Source organism: Megalobrama amblycephala, linkage group LG13 (assembly GCF_018812025.1).
Source record: "Megalobrama amblycephala isolate DHTTF-2021 linkage group LG13, ASM1881202v1, whole genome shotgun sequence".
Taxonomy (NCBI): Eukaryota; Metazoa; Chordata; class Actinopteri; order Cypriniformes; family Xenocyprididae; genus Megalobrama; species Megalobrama amblycephala.
This window is the reverse complement of record NC_063056.1, coordinates 34602269-34625868: the sequence shown is the minus strand read 5'-3', so window position 1 is coordinate 34625868 and position 23600 is coordinate 34602269. Positions and strand designations below refer to the sequence as shown.

The 23600-nt window shown below is 37.4% G+C and overlaps 2 protein-coding genes across 7 annotated transcripts in view; both read right to left on the bottom strand.

Moving 5' to 3' along the window:
• The window catches only part of LOC125280817 (nuclear pore membrane glycoprotein 210-like), a 33154-nt gene extending 20900 nt beyond the window's left edge, over positions 1 to 12254 (bottom strand). Inside the window, exons 1-11 of the mRNA XM_048211561.1 lie at positions 11908 to 12254; positions 10392 to 10552; positions 9279 to 9410; positions 9102 to 9180; positions 8867 to 9017; positions 7641 to 7811; positions 7109 to 7166; positions 6951 to 7019; positions 6760 to 6869; positions 6540 to 6677; positions 42 to 179 (exon numbers count right to left, since the gene is read on the bottom strand). Of these exons, the coding sequence (XP_048067518.1) occupies positions 42 to 179; positions 6540 to 6677; positions 6760 to 6869; positions 6951 to 7019; positions 7109 to 7166; positions 7641 to 7811; positions 8867 to 9017; positions 9102 to 9180; positions 9279 to 9410; positions 10392 to 10552; positions 11908 to 12062 (1362 nt within the window). The 5' untranslated portion in view covers positions 12063 to 12254. The remainder of the gene's footprint in view (positions 1 to 41; positions 180 to 6539; positions 6678 to 6759; positions 6870 to 6950; positions 7020 to 7108; positions 7167 to 7640; positions 7812 to 8866; positions 9018 to 9101; positions 9181 to 9278; positions 9411 to 10391; positions 10553 to 11907) is intronic.
• A 2522-nt stretch (positions 12255 to 14776) lies between these two features.
• Positions 14777 to 23600, bottom strand: part of kcnn3 (potassium intermediate/small conductance calcium-activated channel, subfamily N, member 3) — a 79320-nt gene continuing 70496 nt past the window's right edge. For all 6 annotated transcript variants that reach the window (XM_048152754.1, XM_048152756.1, XM_048152755.1 and 3 more), the window contains 3 exons: positions 21188 to 21315; positions 19354 to 19423; positions 14777 to 16157 (listed from right to left, as the gene is read on the bottom strand). In XM_048152754.1, coding sequence (XP_048008711.1) covers positions 15813 to 16157; positions 19354 to 19423; positions 21188 to 21315 — 543 coding nt within the window. In that variant the 3' untranslated portion in view covers positions 14777 to 15812. The remainder of the gene's footprint in view (positions 16158 to 19353; positions 19424 to 21187; positions 21316 to 23600) is intronic.

The window sequence follows — 23600 nt, the reverse complement described above, 5'->3', positions numbered from 1 at the left end:
CCTCCAATATATATAGATAATAATATTGATTTTAACGCCACCTGAATATTGTGCTGATACAGCTTATTGTGGGGTTGCCATGGAAACACAATCACAGAGGGCTGCAGGGTAAGAGGGTTGTAGATTTCGACTTCCTGTCGCACTCTGATTGGTGGGATGACAGGCCACTCTTCACCATCCTGTTACATAAGACGGTTGTTAATAATATAAAATAAAATAAAATAAAATAAGTTATTTTAAAGGATTAGTTCACTTCTGAATTAAAATTTCCTGATAACATGGGGGTGCCATGTCATCCAAGATGTTCATGTCTTTCTTTTTTCAGTCAAAATTGCAGTTTCAGTGCATCTTCAAAAGGCTCTACATGATCCCAGCCGAGGAATAAGGGTCTTATCTAGCAAAACGATTGGTCATTTTCAAAACAAAAAAAGAAATATATATATATACATATATACTTTATACTATATATACTTTATAACCACAAATGCTCGTCTTGCACAGCTCTACGATACGCCACACGTGACATAATCACGTTAGTAAGGTCATGCGTGATGTAGGTGAAACTACAGATCCAGTGTCTACACAGCGAACGTGCAAAAACTAAGCCAAACGCCCTTTACAAAAAAAAAAGGTAAAACAATGATGTTGGACGATTTTGAAGATGGAGGAGAAAATGAGATTGAGTTTTTCGCCCTACCACGATACTTCCGCATTCATCACGTGTGACCTTTCCAATGTGATTACATAATGTGTGGCGGATAGCAGAGCAGTGCAAGACGAGCATTTGTGTTTAAAAAGTTTATAAATGTTAATTTATTTTAGAAAATGACCAATTGTTTTGCTAGATAAGATCCTTATCCTCGGCTGCAAACTGCAATTTGGACCTTCCACCAGTTGTACCCCACTTTTTTCAGTCGAAAAAAGAAATTAAGTTTTTTGAGGAAAATCATCTTGGATGACATGGGGGTAAGAAAGTTATAAAGAAATTTTAATTCTGAAGTGAACTAATCCTTTAAATGACTATAGGACCTTCAACATCCATCTAGAAAAACCTCAAGCTGCTGACTTCCACTCTGCTTGCCTTGTTTAACCTCGAACGAGTGTCTACTACAGCTACTCAGGTAACCAGTTGGACCTTATATACACATGCTTACTGCTCCATATTGCTACAATGGCCTGGTCCTTCAGATTTGCCTTATACAGGAAAATAAGACCCTTCCTCTCCGAGCATGATACAAAACTCCTTGTCCAAGCTCTTGTTCTGTCCAGACTGGACTATTGTAATGCTTTCTTGGCAAGCCTTCCAGCATGCACTGTCAAGCCTCTGCAACTGATCCAGAATGCGGCAGCAAGAGTGATCTTTAACAAGCCGAAGAGAGCGCACGTCACACCTCTCTTCCTCCATTTGCACTGGCTGCCAATAGCCGCTTGCATGAAATTCAAGGCTCTGATGTTTGCCTACAAGACAACCACTGGCTCTGCACCCCTATACCTAAACTCACTACTTCATGACTTATGTGCCCTCCAGAAGCTTGCATTCTGCAAGTGAACAGCACCTTGTGGTGCCATCCCAAAGAGGCGCAAAATCACTCTCACTGACCTTTGCCTTGACTATCATGTAAATGTACTTTTGCAATAATATAACAGAACATGTCACAGATACAAACCCTAGGTAAATATCACTTTAAGAAGGCTAGGAAATCCCAACTTGATGTAGCTGTTACTAATCAGCTCAATAGTCAGCTAAACCACAAAGCAGCTCCACAGTGTTCACAGTGAAGGTCTGACAGGAAAATTTACGCCTGCCTAAAGGATGATTTCCCTTGGAGGCAGTTTGGAAGGTTTTCCCCCCTTTTTTGTCCCATTAATCTAATGGATGATCCCTATAAGTGAGCAGGGATCGACAGGAAGTTGCAGACTGAAACTAATGAGCAACGTTTCCCCTGTAGCTCATCTTACAAACCCATAACGGCTGCATGACGATCGGATAAAAGTGCCCCCCTCTTAGACGTGTTTCATCTTCTGCCTCCACAGTGCCTCCCGCAGATGGAACATGCTGTCTTTTCCTTTTTAAACAATGGGTTTCCCTACACACCCCATGCCTCTCTTTACACTTCACACTGTGTGTGTTCTCATTTCCTGCTCTCTGTCTTATCATGCCCCCTCAGGTGGGGCTCCCCTCTAGATCTGCAAACAGCTTGTGCCATTTACTCAAAAAAAGACTGAACTGCACTTTTGTGAAATAACCCCTACTGAACCCCTCAAACTGAGCAATGAACTGAACAAAATCCCAGAAGTAGGATATTTGACATGTTATGTTGCTGATGACATTGGTATTGTGTAATTAAACCCATGGGCCAACAGGGAACAAAGACCAGCACAAAAATAATGGTTTCAGTAAACCATTTTTTAAGGTACTATTAATGCAGTAAACATTGATATTGATGTCTATGTGAAAGTATGTAACCATCCTTCTACACATTCTAAGATTTATCCTCCAGAGTTACAATTGCGTGCTCAGAAAAGGTTTGCAGAACATCCCACAGGAATGAACTGGAGTCGGCGCTGGCCAGTGAATTTATCAATACAATAGTTTCGGAACTCAAAAGCTACATGACATTTCTCAATAGAGAGGTGGTAACATTAGTGAAGAAGGTAAACTTCGCTATTTAGTAGAGACGCTGTTGCCAAACACACAAACAATTATTTCTCTCTAACTCTAACTGGATATCGATGGCTTAATCCTCTGTCACTAGCTCTACGTTTACATTTTAAAACTAGCAACGAAGGCTTCGTGTCGTGACCGCATTATTTTGCATTTGCATTATTTTTTATAATAACACAGTTGTTTGCTTCAGAGATAAGTTATTTTGGTAACATTTTACAATAAGGTTTATTAGTTAACATTACTTAACTACATTAGTTAACATGAATTAATAATGAACTGCACTTATACAGCATGTATTAATCTTTGTTAATGTTAATTTCAACATTTACTAAATGTACATTATTACATTTTTTTTAACATTAGTTGCACTGTGAATTAACATGAACAAACAATGAACAACTGTATGTTCATTAACGTTAACGAAGATTAGCAAATGTATTGCTCATCGTGAGTTCATGTTAGTTAATACATTAACTGTTGTTTAACTAATGAACCTTATTGTGAAGTGTTAACGATATTTTAAATTGTAATAATATTCCACAACTTTATTGTTTTTACTGTATTTTTGGTCCAATAAATGCAGCCTTGGTGAGCATGCATGACACTTCTTTCAAAAACATAAAAAAAACTTACAGACTCCAAACTATTGAACAGTAGTGTACATTAAAAAATAATAATAAGATAATTACAGATGGCAAAAGTTGCTTAGGTAGGAGTTGATATTCAACAAGATATGAAAAATGTAATTTTATCCACCATGAAGTTGAAAAGTGGCTGTTACATATCAGAATTAAGCCAGACTGTATGTGAATTTCACTGTTTATATGTGAATAAAAGCCTAAATTAAATCTGTTCATCATAAAAATGGTTCGAAACTCTTCAGAAAATTTGTAATAAGCTGGTATGAATTAGTATCACAATCTCTTTATGAACTTTTTGAAGCATCAAAGTGGTTGTCGTGTAGCTGTCTATGGAGGGACATAAAGCTCTCAGATTTCATCAAGATTTTCATTTGCATTCAGAAGATGAACGAAAGTGTTACAGGTTTGGAACAACATGAGGATGAGTAATTAATGACAGAATTTTCATTTCATTTTTGGGTGAACTAACCTTTAAAGATCAAAGTGCATGATGAATAAAGATATTGTCTCCTAAAAGAAAGAATCAATTTTGAACTGCCTAAACGAGTCCTCAGTAATTCCAGTCTCACTTCCTGTTACATACCTACATCACTTTGTAACAAATTTGCATAATGCCAGCCTATGGTCTTCATTGGCTATCTTCAAACAACGTATTTAACCCGCCCTCAAACACTGTAAATGTAGCTGAGCCCTGGAAGAGTTTGGTGTGTGTTATTGATGTTGAAAAGACGCTGTTTTCATTGCTGTGAATCTACTTTCCATGCACTTCCAAAGGATGAGGACTTGCACTGAAATTGATATGGAAAAAACTACGCCATCTGTACTGTTTGTATCACTGTGTATCAAGTGCTGAGGAAGCCTCCGGAGTTGAAATTCATATATGGTAATGGGTGTTTCGTTTCCGACACGTGCTGTAATTGGTCAACCAATCACAAAAGACTGTAAAAAAATTATGTGTTTTTTTTTACCTTGGATGCATGTAAACCTATTGTAGGAGACATCCAAAACAAAATTAGGAACTTGTAAAGGATTAGTTTGCCCAAAAATGAAAATTATGTCATTTATTAATCACCCTCATGTCGTTCCACACCCGTAAGACTTTCGTTTATCTTCTGAACACAAATTAAGATATTTTTGATAAAATCTGATGGCTCAGTAAGGCCTGCATTGCCAGCAAGATCATTTCCTTTTTCAATGCCCAGAAAGCAACTAAAAACATACAAACCCAATTCCAAAAAAGTTGGGACACTGTACAAATTGTGAATAAAAAAGGAATGCAATAATTTACAAATCTCATAAACTTAGATTTTATTCACAATAGATTATAGATAACATATCAAATGTTGAAAGTGAGACATTTTGAAATGTCATGCCAAATATTGGCTCATTCTGGATTTCATGAGAGCTACACATTCCAAAAAAGTTGGGACAGGTAGCAATAAGAGGCCGGAAAAGTTAAATGTACATATAAGGAACAGCTGGAGGAACAATTTGCAACTTATTAGGTCAACTGGCAATATGATTGGGTATAAAAAGAGTCTCTCAGAGTGGCAGTGACTCTCAGAAGTCAAGATGGGCAGAGGATCACCAATTCCCCCAATGCTGCGGCGGAAAATAGTGGCGCAATATCAGAAAGGAGTTTCTCAGAGAAAAAATGCAAAGAGTTTGAAGTTATCATCATCTTAAAGTCATAATATCATCCAAAGATTCAGAGAATCTGGAACAATCTCTGTGCATAAGGGTCAAGGCCGGAAAACCATACTGGATGCCCGTGATCTTCGGGCCCTTAGACGGCACTGCATCACATACAGGAATGCTACTGTAATGGAAATCACAACAGGCTCAGGAATACTTCCAGAAAACATTGTTGGTGAACACAATCCACCGTGCCATTAGCCTATGCCGGCTAAAACTCTATAGGTCAAAAAAGAAGCCATATCTAAACATGATCCAGAAGCGCAGCCGTTTTCTCTAGCTCATTTAAAATGGACTGTGGCAAAGTGGAAAACTGTTCTGTGGTCAGACGAATCAGAATTTGAAGTTCTTTTTGGAAAACTGGGACGCCATGTCATCCGGACTAAAGAGGACAAGGACAACCCAAGTTATTATCAGAGCTCAGTTCAGAAGCCTGCATCTCTGATGGTATGGGGTTGCATGAGTGCGTGTGGCATGGGCAGCTTACACATCTGGAAAAGCACCATCAATGCTGAAAGGTATATCCAAGTTCTAGAACAACATATACTCCCATCCAGACGTCGTCTCTTTCAGTGAAGACCTTGCATTTTCCAACATAACAATGCCAGACCACATACTGCATCAATTACAACATCATGGCTGCGTAGAAGAAGGATCCGGGTACTGAAATGGCCAGCCTGCAGTCCAGATCTTTCACCCATAGAAAACATTTGCCGCATCATAAAGAGGAAGATGTGACAAAGAAGACCTAAGACAGTTGAGCGACTAGAAGCCTGTATTAGACAAGAATGGGACAACATTCCTATTCCTAAACTAGAGCAACTTGTCTCCTCAGTCCCCAGACGTTTGCAGACTGTTATAAAAAGAAGAGGGGATGCCAAGAAATTTAAAATCAACTTATTTTTCCCTTAAAATGATACATTTTCTCAGTTTAAACATTTGATATGTCATCTATGTTGTATTCTGAATAAAATATTGAAATTTGAAACTTCCACATCATTACATTCTGTTTTTATTCACAATTTGTACAGTGTCCCAACTTTTTTGGAATCAGGTTTGTATTTAAAACAGTTCATGTGACTACAGTGGTTCAACCTTAATGTTATGAAGCGACGAGAATACTTTTTGTGCGCTAAAAAAAAAAAAAGGCCAATTTCAAAACACTGCTTCATGAAGCTTCGAAGCTTTATGAATATGATCTTGCTGGCAATGCAGGCCTCACTGAGCCATTGGATTTTATCAAAAATATCTTAATTTGTGTTCCGAAGATGAATGAAGGTCTTACGGGTGTGGAACGAAATAAGGATGAGTAATTAATGACTGAATTTTCATTTTTGGGTGAACTAACCCTTTAAAATAGCATATTAGGGGCACTTCAACATTTTCCATAACGGACATCATTGCAAAAGGAAGGAAGGAAAAACAAGCTATTACATTTTGAAGATTACAAAAACAAACAATTTTTTTCCTTGGAATAACGCTGTGCACCGATCGGTTGTCAAATCTTAGTGTGTATATGTGTGTGAGTATGTTACCTTAGAGAAGATGCTATAAAGTGAGGCCTGTATTAAAGTCATTCCTTTCATGTTGGTCTGCAGGAGATGGCAGGATGGATCAGAGGAAACCTTGAGTGTCACTAACCCCTCAGTCTCCTCCACAACAATCACCACATTCTGCACAGGGTTAAAGTTCAGACGTTATGCTCCTGTCAAGAGAGGCAGTGGAGCAAACAGTGCAGAAACTATGAAGCACAACCTGTGACAGGTGAACAACATGGCCCTTGCTGTCATGGATACGAACAGTCAAATAATACTGCCGCCCTGTCTCCAACACCCATCTGTCCTCTTCCTCCTCAACACTCATTGCTGAAACACACAGACAAATGCAAATAAACATAAACTCTTATACATGTGTGCGGTTTAAGATATTTAATATGTGTAACTCACTCATATAGCTGGGCTTCACCACATACACAGAAGTGCGAGGGAGTTGGGACATTATTTCAGGGGGCAGATCTGAGTCACATTTGAGTTTGGAACCATAACAATATACTCATATGCCCTACAACACAATATATCAAAGAAAACACAGTTGCGTCAGATACTGTTGTGTGCAACCGTTAGTGTCAACCGTAATGTGTTCATGCGATGTATATAATCAGTCTAGAAGTGTGAAGCCATTTGGTTAGGGTGTTAAAGTGTTGACATGCCATTTAAAAGCCATATTGGCATAAGCATATAAAAGCTACTGGCATATTGGTAATCTCGGGTGTGTGTTTATGTAAAGAGGTGTTGAAGACACTTGAAATTCTTGCGTTCAGTTGGCTTCAAAGGGAAGTTCAACACAGTCCAGAGCTTAACCTTTCCATGACCTTAACAACAATCACAGTGCTTGAATAATAAACATCATGCATACATTTTTTACATTTCTCTGTCAATGACAAGGAGTTGAGTCCTGAACACAATATTGTATCTGAATCAGTATATCATGATAAAAAGACCAGGTTTTGGATGCTGGTATGCTTGTGTCCTTATTGGAGATAGATGGTTTGGTTTTTTGTGATGAGCAAGTTGTCCTTGGTCAATCAGTTTCATCAGCATTTTTTGCTAGTGAACAACATGGCTATGATGGTTCACCAGCACCAAAAACAGCATAAACCAGATTTGATTTGTACCAGTCTCTCCTTCTTGCTCTGTTTTCCACAGACTGTATCTGATAGTGGATCCCTGTAGCAAGTATGTTTCTCCCGCTGGACTCAAGTGTAGTCTGTCTATCACAAACAAAGTCACACTGGCTGCTTCTACATGCTGAACACCCACCCATTCACACATACACACAAAAACACACAAATTAGAATATATTATCATTAACATCATAATATTTGATTGATTTATCTATGGACAACGTGTCTCTAGGGATGCAAAATATGTCAGTACCATATCGTTATTTATTTATTTTATCTGTATACATAATAATATTCTGCTCAAATGTTTGGGGTCATTGAGATTTTTTAATGAAATATCTTATGCTCACCAAGCCTGCATTTATTTGACTAAAAATATAGTAAAACAGTATATAGTGGAAATATTACAATTTAAAGTTAGTTTTCTATTTTAATATATTGTATAATGCAATTTATTCCTGTGATGGCAAAGCTGAATTTTCAGCATCATTACTCCAGTCTTCAGTGTCACGCGATCCTTCAGAAAACATTCTAGTATGCTGCTTGAGAAACATATCTTATTATTATTAATATTGAAAACAGTTGTGCTGCTTAATATTTTTGCGGAAACAGTTATACATTTTTTCAGGATTCTTCAAGTTCAAAAGAGAGCATTTATTTAAAATAGAAATCTTTTGCTATATATTATAAACGTCTTTACTCTCACTTTTGTTCCTTGCTAATTTTGCACATTCTTTTCCACCAATTTTTACATTAAGATGACCTGTGCAGCATCATTACCTAATATTATGTTGTGATGTCTAAATTCACTTTTTAAACATTGTATTTAAATTATTAGTTTTATTTTTAGTATGCTTTATTTAATTTCTTAGACACTATAGTACAAAGCCATTAAATGGTCACCAGCCATAACTTGAAAATAATTATTGGCTTATGTGCATCTGCCATAATTGTATTTATTGTTACTGATTTTTACAACGGAAGTGATTCAACCAAAAACTTACTTTAGCTCGATAATAACTTTTTCCTAGAGCTGCTGTGAAGCCAAAATAATCTATGTCCATTAATTTTCCTATTATCACCACGAAGCTGTTTTGAAACAATCTGTATTGTAAAAAGCACTATATAAATGAAGATGACTTGACTGTAGTATTTCTAGTGTTTTATGTGCTTTCATACCTTATGTTCAGGGTGTAGAAAAGACACTTTTATAAGTCCTAAACCACTGTGAATCCCATACAGTAGGACACTCTCACCCCTCAGACCAACATCCTCTAGAGACTGAATATGAGGTGGGGGAACGTACCCGGCATCATGGTGACGCACAAACCTATGATAATCAGAAAACATGCTTTATGTTGATGTGTTTTCCCCATCTCTCTCCCTCTCTCTTCACTTAAAGATCCTTGTTCACCTCACTGTCTGTGCTGCATCAGACTCCTTTGCCAGTTGCCAATTAAATTTCAAGCCAGCCAGACTGCTAAAAGTATTTCCTGTGGATCAAGCCAAGAACAGAGCACAGTCATAACCTTCTCATTCTCAATGAAATGCATTTTTAGTGTCCCAGTGAAATTTGTAAAATGAAAAGTACCTTCAGAGTCAAATGCCTGGACAGATAACTGCAGTGGGGGCTCGTCAGTAAAAAGCTGTCGAGCAGTCGTGATGATCTTAATTCTTTCAATCCGATCAATGATGACGTCACAGCGCAAAATGTGACCTGTTACTAAAACGGGAATGGGTGAAGTCACGCTTTTGAACACTTCCTGTGTTATATAGGATCCCAAACATAAAAACAGTATCATTTTCATCTAAAATTAGCCTCATGTTGTCCAAAACCTGTATGAATTTCTTACTTCTGTGGAACATTGAAGTTGATTAATTAATGTTGGTAACCAAACAATTTTAGTTCCCATTGACTTCTATAGTATTTTTTGTCCATACAAAGTTCTGTCATGAAATTCTAGAAGGTGCAGGATGATGGGCTTGCAATCGCATCATTCTCTATAGGGCACAGCTGATTGGCTCCTGCTGTATCAGTAGCCAATGAGCTCGCTGCTCAACCTTCAAATACTGGTCGGCATTTTCTATAGCAGTTACAGCGTGCTTTCAGAAACCCTCCACCTTCCCCAGCTCCACCTGTATAGATCTGATACGGGTAATTAATGTACGATATATTGCACAGCAACAGCGTGTCTTACTTGCTCACAGTAGTATGTTGTGTATTTATTGGCAGTAGCAAGTCATGTACTTGCTCAGCAGAAGCAGCGTAGCAGATCTATTCTGCCAAGACCAAACATATCAACATTGTCATATTCATTACCATGCCAAACACTCTGGTTACCAACATTCTACAAAAATATCTTATTTTATGTATCTTACAGGTCTGGAACGACATGAGGGTGAGTAAATGATAACAGAATTTTCATTTTTGGGTGGACTATCCCTTTAATAGATTAAGAACAATAATGAGTTTTAAATAGTGTGCACTGCATTTTAATTCAAGCAGTCAGTGAGGCAAAGAGTGAGCAGGCTGAATGCATTCAGCATTTATTTGTTAATTAAAATATGGAAAATGATTTCCTGATTTATATATTTCATTTGAACTGCTTGCGGAAAAAAACCTATACTGCTGTAATGGCTCTGTATGTCCTTCTATAGAAAGAAAATGCATGTCTATTTATTACTGTTCCCTCCTCTCGCTCACCAGGGTCTTGTGCCTGAACGACAGTACGGATAGGGACAGCCTGGGGGGAGGACAGAGCTGACACCAAGCACTGCTGACTGCAGGAGGAGAGGGGCAGCAGAGCCGGAGGGCTGAGCGCAGAGAGAGGATACACCCTGACAGTCTCAGGCTTAGAGGACACCCTAAAGTCAGACAGACAGCAATAGAGTTAGACACATGACTGCAAGTAAAACACTCTATTGAATATAATTCTTCTCATACTTATTTTTATGGAAATAATTCAGGCATGCGTTTCTTTTAAAACAAATGCTTTAAATGTAAAAAAACACACTTTAAAAATTGTTGCATGATTAGAATATGAAACACTTTTAGGCCAAATGAGGCTAGTGGTGACTAAATAAAAGTGACAGTAAAAATGTATATTGTAAAACATATTTAAATGTGGTTCTTTTGAACTTTGAAATACATATATTTAATTAATCTTTAAATAAATGCATTAAAGTTTCTACAGAAATATTAAGCAGAACAACTGTTTTCAACATTGATGATAATAAGAAATGTTTCTTGAGTAGCAAATCAGCATATTAGAATGATTTCTGAAGGAACTTAAGACTGGAGTAATGATGATGGAAATTCACAGGAATAAATTACATTTTAAAATATAGTACAATAGAAAACAGTTATTTTAAACTGTAATAATATTTCACAATACTACTATGTTTCCCGTATCTTTGATCAAATATATGCAGCCTTGGTGAGCATAACAGACTTCTTTGAAAAACATTTAAAAATCAAACCGATCACAAACTTTTGAATGTGTCCATGTCATCATTTTGATAAAATGAAGAGGAAATGAAAAAGTAAATATGTGTTATATATTTATTATAATGAAAGGACATTATAATGATCATTCCTCATTTCCAATGTAAAGCATATCATTTCACATTTAAAAATAAATAAATAAATAAAATAAACAGGTAAAGTGTTGGGACGTTTCATCTCATGTCTAATAAGATGAATTCAAAATCCAATCTAACTTAAGTTATTTTGATATGTGTATACACTTTGTATTATTTACTAATTGTAAATTGCGCTCTGAATTGTCTTTATCAGACTACATTTACCTTTATTTTTCCATTCATAAAGAGAAAGGCCAGTGAACCATTATTGGGGTCCTCAGTCAATCATTCTCTTTCCCTTTTCTCCCTCAATCTATATTCACACTATCATTATCACACCAAAACAGCACACTAACCAATTTTAACATTCTTCTTTTGCAACTTTGCAAACACTGTTTCCTTCAGGAAATACATCATACTACTACTAGTCTGATTTGCAGGGCAATAAGGCTAGTTACTGTCTATATAGGCAAACTTCACCCTGGAGATGATGTCATAACAAGATTGTTTGAATTTTGTTATTCAGCAAGGAGAAGCGAACAGATTGAATTAATTACTTTTTAGACATGGCAGCTCGTAATAAGACAGAATGGCATGTTAAGCTGAGTAGCCTATGCTCCACAGCCCCTGTCACTCACCATTTGTAGCATCCTCTCTGTGCTGTCAGTGTGATGTTCACAGGCACATGAATGCTGAGAGGTAACAGCATCTTGGGAACGTTCAGTTTAGTCGACTTACTGAGTGTAATCAATGAACCCATTAGCAAAATCACCCAAAATGCTCTTTCCATCATAGGGAAATCTGAAACTGCAGCTCTCAACTACAATACACAACTGAATACTGCTGGTGGCTAAACAATTATTTTGACATCGAAGCCAAGACGAACTAGCTAATCTCATTTGTAAGAGCTAAATTAAGAGTTTTGCTAGGCACTGGTAAACAACACTGGTCGTTACAATGACGCCTGTCGATGTTGATTTTTGAAACAATGTAGTTAGTCGTGTTCTGATTTTAGGCATCAGAACGACCTGTCGGCTCTGTTTTCAAAAAAGTAGGCCTATAACGTTAGGCCTAATAAAAAAATAGGCTAATTGAGATGTAATAAAATCCTCATAAAATCGACAATTATATAGGGATTTAAAATAATAATAATAATTTAAACGTCCGCTAAGTTACTGAATGTAAAAGTAAAAGTCATTTTCGTGGCGCACTCGAAGCTCGTCTCGCGCCACGCATAGCCTACTACTCATTATAAAAATATGAGTCGCTATGAAAATAACCCCACCGATTTGTACCAGAGGACTACATAATGGAATACATGTAACGGCGTTATGTAATCAGGATACAAAAATCCATTCGTTACAGTTACGTCAAAAAATTTAGTAATCAGATTACAGTTACATTTTGAAAAATGAGGGAATGCTATCGGGATTACAATGGTTTCATTTAAAACTAAATAAATAATTATTTTGCCATAATAACACCATATTAAGCGCTGCTTTATTATAGAGTATTTCTTGGTTCTGTTGCCAGTGATGACTCACGTGAGCACAATCTCTTCAGACGCTGATTGAATCACTGCTGTTATTTGAAACGATGCTGCTTTCAACGCTTTCAATTCATGGAAATTTCACTGCTATTTTGTTTTCAAAGAAGAAAATGCAAACAACATGAATGTACAGTGCAAACTCTGCCTTCCAGCTACGAAAACACTTTCTTTATCAAAGGACTAAAAAAATAATCTGTAATACCATAATGTAGCCACTAGATGTCTGAATAGCCCTTTACATATATATATATATATTCAGGGCTGTGTATTCCTAAATTGTGGAAATGAGACATGATTGCTTAGTTTTAATAGGTTTCAAAAATAACCAAAATGCTTTAAAGGAACACTCCACTTTTTTGTGAAAATAGGCTAATTTCCAGCTCCCCTAGAGTTAAACAGTTGAGTTTTACCGTTTTCGAATCCATTCAGCCGATCTCCGGGTCTGGCAGTACCACTTTTAGCATAGCTTAGCATAGTTCATTGAATCCGATTAGACCGTTAGCATCTCGCTCAAAAATGACCAAAGAGTTTCGATATTATTCCTATTTAAAACTTGACTCTTCTGTAGTTACATTGTGTACTAAGACCGACGGAAAATGAAAAGTTGCTATTTTCTAGGCCGCTATGGCTAGGAACTATACTCTCATTCCGGCGTAATAATCAAGGAACTTTGCTGCCGTACCATGAGTAATGATATTACGCAATGATATTACGCAGCGCCTGTGACCCCCTGCTTACAAGGGGAGCGTGCCTTGCAACCATGGAGTCATTTGTGAGAGACGCTGCGTAATATCATTGCGCCTACTGCGCCCTAGAAAATAGCAACTTTTCATTTTCGGTCGGTCTTAGTACATGATGTAACTACAGAAGAGTCGAGTTTTAAATAGGAATAATATCGAAACACTTTGGTCATTTTTGAGCGAGATGCTAACGGTCTAACCAGATTCAATTAACTATGCTAAGCTATGCTAAAAGTGGTACCCCCAGACCCGGAGATCGGCTGAATGGATTCGAAAACGGTAAAACTCAACTGTTTAACTCTAGGGGAGTTGGAAAATGAGTGGAGTGGAGTGTTCCTTTAAAATTAAAGCAGAACACACATGAACACAAATGTTTGATTCGAGCTTGTTCAGTTTGATTATGATCTGATGTCACTTTTATAAGCCTATTTTTAAGCTCTAAATAACGATAATATAGCAATAGATAATTTATCAGATTTTTAAAATATTTCTATTGTTGAGACCCATTAAAAAGTATGGCACGTGTAACGTTTAAAAACTTACAAAAATTGAAAAGATATTAAAATTAAATTTAAAAATGCAATTTACAGTAAAGTTGACCCCTTTCTTTCTTTCTTTCTTTATATATGTGACCTTGAAGTAATCCAAAAGTAATCAGATTACATTACTTTCATATTGTGGTACTTGGATTATGTTACTGAATACTTTTTTTTATGAAGTAATTTGTAACTGTAACAGAATACATTTTTTAAGTAACCCTCCCAAGCCTGTATATAAAGTTACAATAAATCCATAATGGAGGTCATGCTTTATCGACATACCGCCCGAAATATCCAATAGAAATTGAAGGAGCAGCATACTGTACCGTTCCTCTTCTACCGAACGCAACTTCTGTTCATTAGTCTACCTCGCATTTAAGATTTATTATTAGCCTACTAAAACATTTGAAACCCTTTTTTCAATATATTCATATACACTTGTATGGAGAAAAAAAAAACTTGTACTAAGACCCCAACCTTTGACTTCCTTTATGGTGTTAATTCTTTATTAGGAATATAAGAAGATAAAATTATAAATAAATATTAAACTATACATAATGAAACCTATACCACAACAAGAACGTTTAAGGCTGCACGTGAATGCTGCACCATTTCACAGAAACAAACACCCTTGGTTTTGTCAGTCACACAATGACACTCACACACAGACACAGTAAAGTATAGATATATACTTTATTAATTCTCTCTGGTAAAATAAAATTACAAAATAATTTCAACCTCAAACGGCACCTCCCTTATCTATAATTAATATTAATAAAATCGTTATTTATACAGCGATCATAATTTCCATGACGAATGAGAAGAATGCTATCGTATAATTATAATAAATATGAGCTATAACTGCGTTAGTAATAATTAATGGTAAAAAACTGAGCGATACAAAGCTAAGTTTCAGTAATAGCATACTGTACAATATTCCAAGCGGATGTAATTCAGTATTCCGGCCACAGGATGTCACTATTAGTCAGTTTTCAAAATGGTCTCTCCATTGAAATGGGGTCAGAAGTAAAATAGTCTCTTATTCCAACACCATTATAATAGAAGCAATTCCACTAAGAAAATGACTATAATCACTCATTCTACAGTTATTTCCGTGTGAGCAGCTGTTCCACCTTGATGGGGTGGTTTTTATAATGTATCGACTGGCGTCAGCATCGCTCTTCGAAATAATACTTTGCTCAAATGGCTGTTAGTCTCTTGCAGACTGTAAAAAGTGCTGTCCAGATCTCTATGATGATTTGCCATCATAACATTCTCGGGCGCTGATTATTTATACTCTCTCTAATCCCAACCACCCCGATCACTTGTTTTGCAACACACACCTTAGTCCGTTTCAGTCAACTATAGACAAAGCACTTTGGTAGCAAAGAGGGAATTAGAGAAAGTGTGTTTATGAGTGTCCATGCATGTTAACATGTCTGAGTCAGTGTCTTCTAAAATGTATACATTCATGGTAACAGTAAAGTACGTCCTTAGTTTGGACTACATGAAATATGGCAGTTTCTTCATAGGGTTTTTGTGCAAATGTTAGCATCTCCTCCATTGTGATATATTCTGTGGCGTTAAGCTGCGTAATGCTCGTAGTTACAGTGCATCGTATGTGTATGCGTGTATATGGTTATGTCATCACTTCTCTTCGTTAGGACTAATCATCCAACTCTCCGCCCTGGAGGGAACTTCCCGCACCAGTGCTCTCAGCAGCTGGAGCTGCTGGTGTTGGGACTGTCCTCGGTGGGCTGAGCCGGGATGGAGCCGGAGCCGGAGCCGGAGCCGGAGGGGGGGTTGGCTAGAGGCAGGCTGGCAGCGGTGGGTGAGAGCACAGAGGGCACAGTGGGGCTCAGGACCTTGGCATCACGCTCACGCAGCAGTTGAATGAGTGCGGTATGCTGGGCGCTGAGCGTGGCCGACAAATGAGCGGGCAGAGCGTTAAAGCCGGCCGTCAGCTGCTCCACCCGCTGCTCCAGACTTAACATCTGCCTCTCCAGATCCTCACTGCGGTCGTTCAGCTCAGACATCAGTTCATACATGACGCTCTGCATCTATGTGAAGAGAGAACGACAGCGTAGTTAGACAAAAATGCTGTGATAAAATAAAGGGAGTGATGCAAAACGAAGGGAAAAAGTATACAAACACTGAACAATACTGAGTCGAGATAATAAATGGAGCAATAAATTCCCTTAGGAAATAAAAATCTCAAATGAGATCTCTTTAAAGTCAACATGGTGTACATAATCCATTTTACTTCTTAATGTGATATGTTTTTGAGGGAAACAGGATTTTCAATTATTAAAAAAAATGTTGGATGGGACTTGATGGGAATCAAGGCTCCTTGTTCACACCTATAATGATAACTATAAAGTTTTAATAATCATTTAAAGGCCTGTTCACACCAAGAATGACAACTATAAAGATAACGATAAAGATATAGTTCTAAAATTTATTCTAAATATAACACTGTCCACACCACAGATATAACGATAATGATGCAGAAAAACGATACCGTTGGGATCACTTCCAGAACGATTTTTTTTCCAGCTGTTGAACGATAAAACACTGACAGCCAATCAGAATCCATTAATTTAAGGGCTCACGCATTTAGAATGGCAGAAGACATTGTGGAGAAGTTAATCGCTGAGGTCCAGAAAAAGCCACCTCTGTTTGACAAGTTAACCCCCCTTTTCAAGGATACTTTAAAGAAAATGAATATATGGATAAGGTCATACCCTCGGAATAAATGGTGAGAAGTATTAACGATGAGATCATACCAGGCTAGCAAACAATGTAACATAAAATTACCTCAAGTATCCAGCGCTAGTTTCGACAACATTGTCTTGCTTCCTTTGAAGTTGCAGTGAAAAAGACTAGGCGTTGTTTTTACTCCACTATATTGACTTCATCAGGTAAATTCACTGTTAGGTTAGATCGATTACACAAGCTAGTAACTCGAAACATAGCATGCTGAGGACATCTGCTGGTTAAAACCGTGTAAATGCAACATGAACAGCAAAAACATGTTGTACACACTTTGAAACCGCAGCGCATGTGTTTAGAATAAACAGACCGTTATCGTTCGTTGGCATGGACGCAAATATATTTATCATTATAGTTATCGTTCTTGGTGTGAACGGGCATTAAATCTATGAAAACATGGAGGTTAACACCACAATTATAACAATAACTATAATGCAACAAAATAACTAAATCATTGGAAACACTTTCAGAATGATTTTTTTCAGGTGATGTACTGACAGCCAATCAGTATTCATCTGACTTTAAAGAGATCGAGCATTTAAAGGTGCTCTAAGTGATGTCACGCGTTTTTAGGCCAAAACATTTTTTGTCACATACAGCAAACATCTCCTCACTATCCGCTAGCTGCTTGTCCCCTGAACACGCTGTAAAAAAACGCGGTCTCTGTAGTCGCCACAAGCTCCAAAAACGGCAACAAAAACAAACTGGTGCAGCCTGGACCACAAATCATAATAAACATGCTCCAGCCAATAACCGACAAGAATGATTTTAAATGCGCGTTCATGACTGTTTCAGGAAGTACGGAGGGGAGGGGGAGGAGGAGGGAGGGTCTAGCTAGCCTCTGTTTTGTTTGACAACACTTCGAACGTCAACAGGAAGTTACTCCGCCCAGGATCGCTTAGAGCACCTTTAAGGAGGTAGACAACAGAAACAGAATGTTATCGTGTGTTAGTATAGTGATCTTTATAGTTATCGTTCTTGGTGTGAACGGGCTTTTATCCATCAGAAATTGATCAGATTGTGAACAGTTGGCGTTACATGCCAGAATGGAGTGTGCTAAAACAAGTAGCTATTTGGTTATTGGCTAGCATTATTCAATAGTGTCATCAATGGAAAAGGAAAGCAGAAGAAGAGTGAGTTATTCCATTTTGATGAAAGATTATGACGACAAACAATTTTGTATAATAGAACCAGGAACGTCCATCAAGTGCATTAAGTAAATAGGGTCAATTTTGATCTCATCTGTAATGTCTTGGTTTCTTTGGCTAGACAGCAATAAAACTAAATGGAGATTAAATGGAGAGTTTTGTCTCCAGCTTCTCCAAAGAGAAAAAGACTCCAGTAATCTCCCTGTTTCTCCTTTTGAGATTCTCAACAAGATCAAACTGTGCACAAAGTCTGAAATCAAATATTTTTCCAAGACCAAATCATATGAAATTCGTATTCATTTTATAGCTCTAACATCATACTGCGTATCAACAACTGTCTCATTTGTGTCCCACTTTCTGTTTATTCGCTGGAATTTTAAGAAAAACAACTGAAACAAAGTTGATACTTGAATAAAATGTAGCCAAAATCTCCACAGGTCTCCCAAGCTTTGAAAGGGCACTATCTGAGCAAGAAAATTATCCTCTGGGGAAGGAGAACTTGTAGTAGTCTAGAGAAATTATATTAAAAAAAAAAAAAAAACTTTTTTTGGATTGTATTTACAGCAAAAAAAAAAGTCTAAACATGAGTTAAAATCCTTAGAACCTTAATACATAGTTATATAGCAAAAATGTTCTGTTTTCAGAAAACATATCTTCAAGTTTATTTTTCTTGCTCCATTGGATTTTTTTTCTGTCTTTAGCCATGAGTCTACTACAATTTAGGGAGGAATAATAAGAAAAAACAATTTGACAGTGTACTACATCTTCACATTTCTAAAGAGAAAATGGTGCGCAGTCCAGGAACACACAACTCTCTTTCACAAAAAAAGCACAAAAGAAATAAAAACACTAGTTACATTCAGAAAAAATGCCCAAACAGGCACACACCACCATCACGAAAAATATGTTGAATTGCACACATTTTCTGTCATTCTTCAGCTTCCTGTCTCTCTCCCCTCCCACCCTCTCCCTCTCCCCATCTCCTCGCTCCCACTGTCATCCCTGCTTTAACACTTGTTCAGGTTGCTAGGAGACACAAAGCCACAGAAACAAACGGGTCAGCATGGAAACAGTTGAATGCTGAGATATATTTGGGAAAGCAAAGGTATGCGTGTGTCACCGGGCATTATGTGTTGCCGTCGACGTACTTGCAGCCTTGGGCATTATAAAGTGTTTGTGTGCATGGCAAAATTGCAGGAAAGGGAACACAATGTCATCGAAAGTGTGTGTGGGTGTCTACTGTTTCCTAACAGATGTAACGTGCATATGCGTGGGCTCTGATGTGCGACCATGTCTGTGATTTGTGTTGATGTGTGTGCATGGACAGTAGTCTTACCTTTGATAAGTCCACCAGAGTATTGGCTTGATCACTGAGTTTTCTCTGCTCCATTTTAACACTTCGCAATCTACAAAAAACAGGGACAAACACACACACAGCCCATTAGACCTCCTCCTAATCTCACTAGCACTAACGGCCCTCAATTGTAAACCTCAACTAGCTAATTAACTTAATCAGCTTGTTTTCTTTATTTGTTTGTTGTTGATGAAAATCCCCCAAGATGAATACGCAATTATGGCGTAATTCCTAAAAGCTTCAGACTTAAAAGGATTCCATAAGTGTGGGATTTCTTTAAAAGAAAGGCTTCGGTTTAAATGGAGGCCTTAAAATTGGCGGCCAGGGCCACGACAAAACAGTGACAGGAGGATTAGGGTTCTTAAAATGATGAGTATGTGTGTGGTGGGCACCCACACAGAGACAGAGGATAGCATTAGCCCTAGTGAGCTAATAGTCAAAAAAGCTGAAACAGCAGTCACAGTTTGGCCAAACGAATGAATAGTAAAAACCTGGTCACTTCAGTAGCATGATGATGATCTGAAAAGTCAGAGTGACGTTATATGAATTTGAATTAGGTGACGTAACATTAGCTCAGTAGTTTTAACTAATTTGCTAATAGGCAAGAGGGCTCTAGCCATATTAGCATTAGCGCTTGCGTATTTGTGCAGTCCACTGGCAAAACAACTGTTTGGCAGAGGCTTCTGATTGGTCTTAAAGGGTTAGTTCACCCAAAAATGAAAATAATGCCATTTATTATTTACCCTCATGTCGTTCTACACCCGTAAGACCTTCGTTCATCTTCGGAACACAAATTAAGATTTTTTTTATTAAATCCGATGGCTCAACAAGGCCTGCATTGACAACAATGGTACTTCCTCTCTCAAGATCCATAAAGGTACTAAAAACATATTTAAATCAGTTCATGTGAGTTCATTGGTTCTATCTTAATATTATAAAGCAATGAGAATATTTTTTATGCACCAAAAAAAACAAAATAACGACTTTTTAACAATATCTAGTGATGGCCGATTTCAAAACACTGCTTCAGAGCGTTATGAATCTTTTGAGTCGAATCAGTGATTCGGACCGCGTATCAAACCGCCAAACTCCACTGATCCACTGATTTGATTCGTAAAGCTCCGAAGCTTCAAGAAGCAGTGTTATGAAATCGGCCATCACTAGATACTGTTAAAAAGTCATTATTTTGTTTTTTCGCACAAAAAATATTCTCGTCGCTTTATAATATTAATATTGAACCACTGTACTCATATGAACTGATTTAAATATGTTTTTAGTACCTTTATGGATCTTGAGAGAGGAAGTACCATTGCTGTCTATGCAGGCCACGCCGAGCCATCGGATTTAATTAAAATATCTTAATTTGTGTTCTGAAGATGAACGAAGGTCTTCCACGCTTTTAGGTTTCTAAACAGGTCTGACTCTGAATAGATGAATGGCTCAGAAAACCATCACTACATACACAGATAAAAAAAAACAAAAAAAAACATGAAGATTGATAAATTAGCACTAACAGCTAACCATTATCAGTTCATGTATGTATTTGTCATGTTTTCTCTCAGGTATCATGTCGATGGGCAGGTCAGACATGCTAACTGCCACAATCACACTCATCGCACATCTGGCCACTCAGCTCAAATGTGAAGCACTCCAAATGCTTTTTGTGCAGTTTTAGCTTACATCGCTAAAGCTCACCAAGTACTCTTGTTGTTTATTGGTCTATGTGTGTGTTTAAAGTAAAAAGTGCATTGATGAGGGCTTAAGTGAAATTGTGGTGTAAAGCTGTGTGTCTGTGAAGGGAGGCTGTTTTTCTCACTGGTGAATGGCTTGAAGGAACTTCCTCTGATGCTTGCGTACACGGGAGTGGTCAATTTTCTTCATCAGCTTGGTGTGCTTGTATATCAGCCAAGTCTCTCGTAGAACATTCGCTGCTGCGTTCTTTATCTGAGGGGACATGTCGCCATAACAACAACATTAGCAACAGGAAAAACACCTCAGGAGAAAGTAATGACAAGTATAATCTCTGCTTTGCCAATACACGCACACAGCCCCAAATGGTTGCCAAATTAAAGGTCTTTTTGGGAAATATTCCAGAGTGACCTGACAACAGACATCTGTCATCTGGTCGATTGACTATTCTGGCTCCAGACGAGTGATGTCCAATAAGAGAGAGTCAACTCTAAAGCTGTTACAAGACATCTTTATGTCTTTGTGGTAAAATTTTGAAGGACAATATTAGTTGAAGTACAGACGCCTTTTAAATATCCCCAAAAAACAACAGACTGGAAGTTGGGGAGTAGTACTGCAGCTGCGTGGAGTTGCGATCATCTGTGTACAGTATATTGAATTTTTGGATCTGATTTGAGCTTCGAATGTGTTAAAAATCATATGTGACCACACATGTGATGTATTCTAATTAAAACAATGAGTGTAAGTTGAGAGTTACCAATATTTCAGTCAGGACCACTTTTGTCAAACGTATATTTTATTAAATAATAATGCATTCAGGTAGTGTTGCATTTTTTAGCACTTCATTGACCTACTTAAATACAGCGCAGGGCTATGCTAGCGCATTTAGCGCCTGGTTAAATAGGATTGCAGGTGGTTAGCAAATAAGATGCAAGTTTTTGCACTGAAAGGGGCACAACAGAATGTTTTGAGTTTCAAATATTTCACAGTTTCTCCAGGATCGCTCAATTTATCACAAAATCAAGTACAATATTCAGAGGAGCTTGCCTTTTTTCTTAATTACCGCAGATTTTAGGCTTAGATATGTCCCGTGACATCATCGCAACGTGCATTTAGTCAACTCGTTTGAGCTGCACAGCTCGGACCAATAATAGACAGCGCGACAGGAGTTCAGAGCGGCATGCCGATCTCGATCACACGACACATCTGGGCTTCGGAGACACACGGTCATAAAAATACATTGCATGTCTAAAGGTTGCGTGGTAGGATAAAGGTGTGGGCGTTTGGTGTCGGTAGACATATTTTTAAAATTCATAAAAAAATGAATAAAATCAAATTGTTTTCTGCAAACTCCATCAGATTATTGTTCTACATCTCCCCAAGTACCACTGTGGTGATTTTCATATTGTTTTATTCTTTAATAATTACTTGCCAATGTCATATACCTTGCTATACAGACATATTTTAAAAATTCATAAAAACATAAAAAGTAGATTTGTTGTGTTATTCATTGACAGATGTACAGTTACTTTTCCAAGTTGTTATTTGGTACTGGTTATTTGGAGTTTTAACTATTCAAAGTAAACAATTCCTTTGTCTTGTGGTATGTTGACATTTGTATATGTATATATGTATATGTATATTGTTTTATTTGAGACCTGTGATCTTAAGAAGATGCTGAGAAAATATTTATTTCAAAATGTAAATTTTGTAAATTTTCATTACTTTTAAAGGTGCCATCGAACGTTTTTTTACAAGATGTAATATAAGTCTAAGGTGTCCCCTGAATGTGTCTGTGAAGTTGCAGCTCAAAATACCCCATAGATTTTTTTTTATTAATTTTTTTAACTGCCTATTTTGAGACATAATTAGAAATGCGCCGATTCAGGCTGCGGCCCCTTTAATTGCTCGCGCTCTCCGCCCCCTCCCGAGCTCTCGACTCTATCATTGCATAAACAAAGTTCACACAGCTAATATAACCCTCAAAATGGATCTTTACAAAGTGTTCATCATGCAGCATGTCTAATCACGTAAGTATGGTATTTATTTGGATGTTTACATTTGATTCTGAATGAGTTTGATAGTGCTCCGTGGCTAACAGCTAATGCTACACTGTTGGAGAGATTTATAAAGAATGAAGTTGTGTTTATAAATTATACAGACTGCAAGTGTTTAAAAATGAAAATAGCAACGGCTCTTGTCTCCGTGAATACAGTAATAAACGATGGTAATTTTAACCACATTTAACAGTACAGTAGCAACATTTAGAAAGACAATTTACAAATATCACTAAAAATATCATGTTATCATGGATCATGTCAGTTATTATTGCTCCATCTGTTACGTAACAGTCGGTGTTATGTTGAGATTCGCCTGTTCTTCGGAGGTCTTTTAAACAAATGAGATTTACACAAGGAGGAAACAATGGAGTTTGAGACTCACTGTATGTCATTTCCATGTACTGAACTCTTGTTATTCAACTATGCCGAGGTAAATTCAATTTTCAATTTGATGGCACCTTTAAAAAATGTCACATTTGC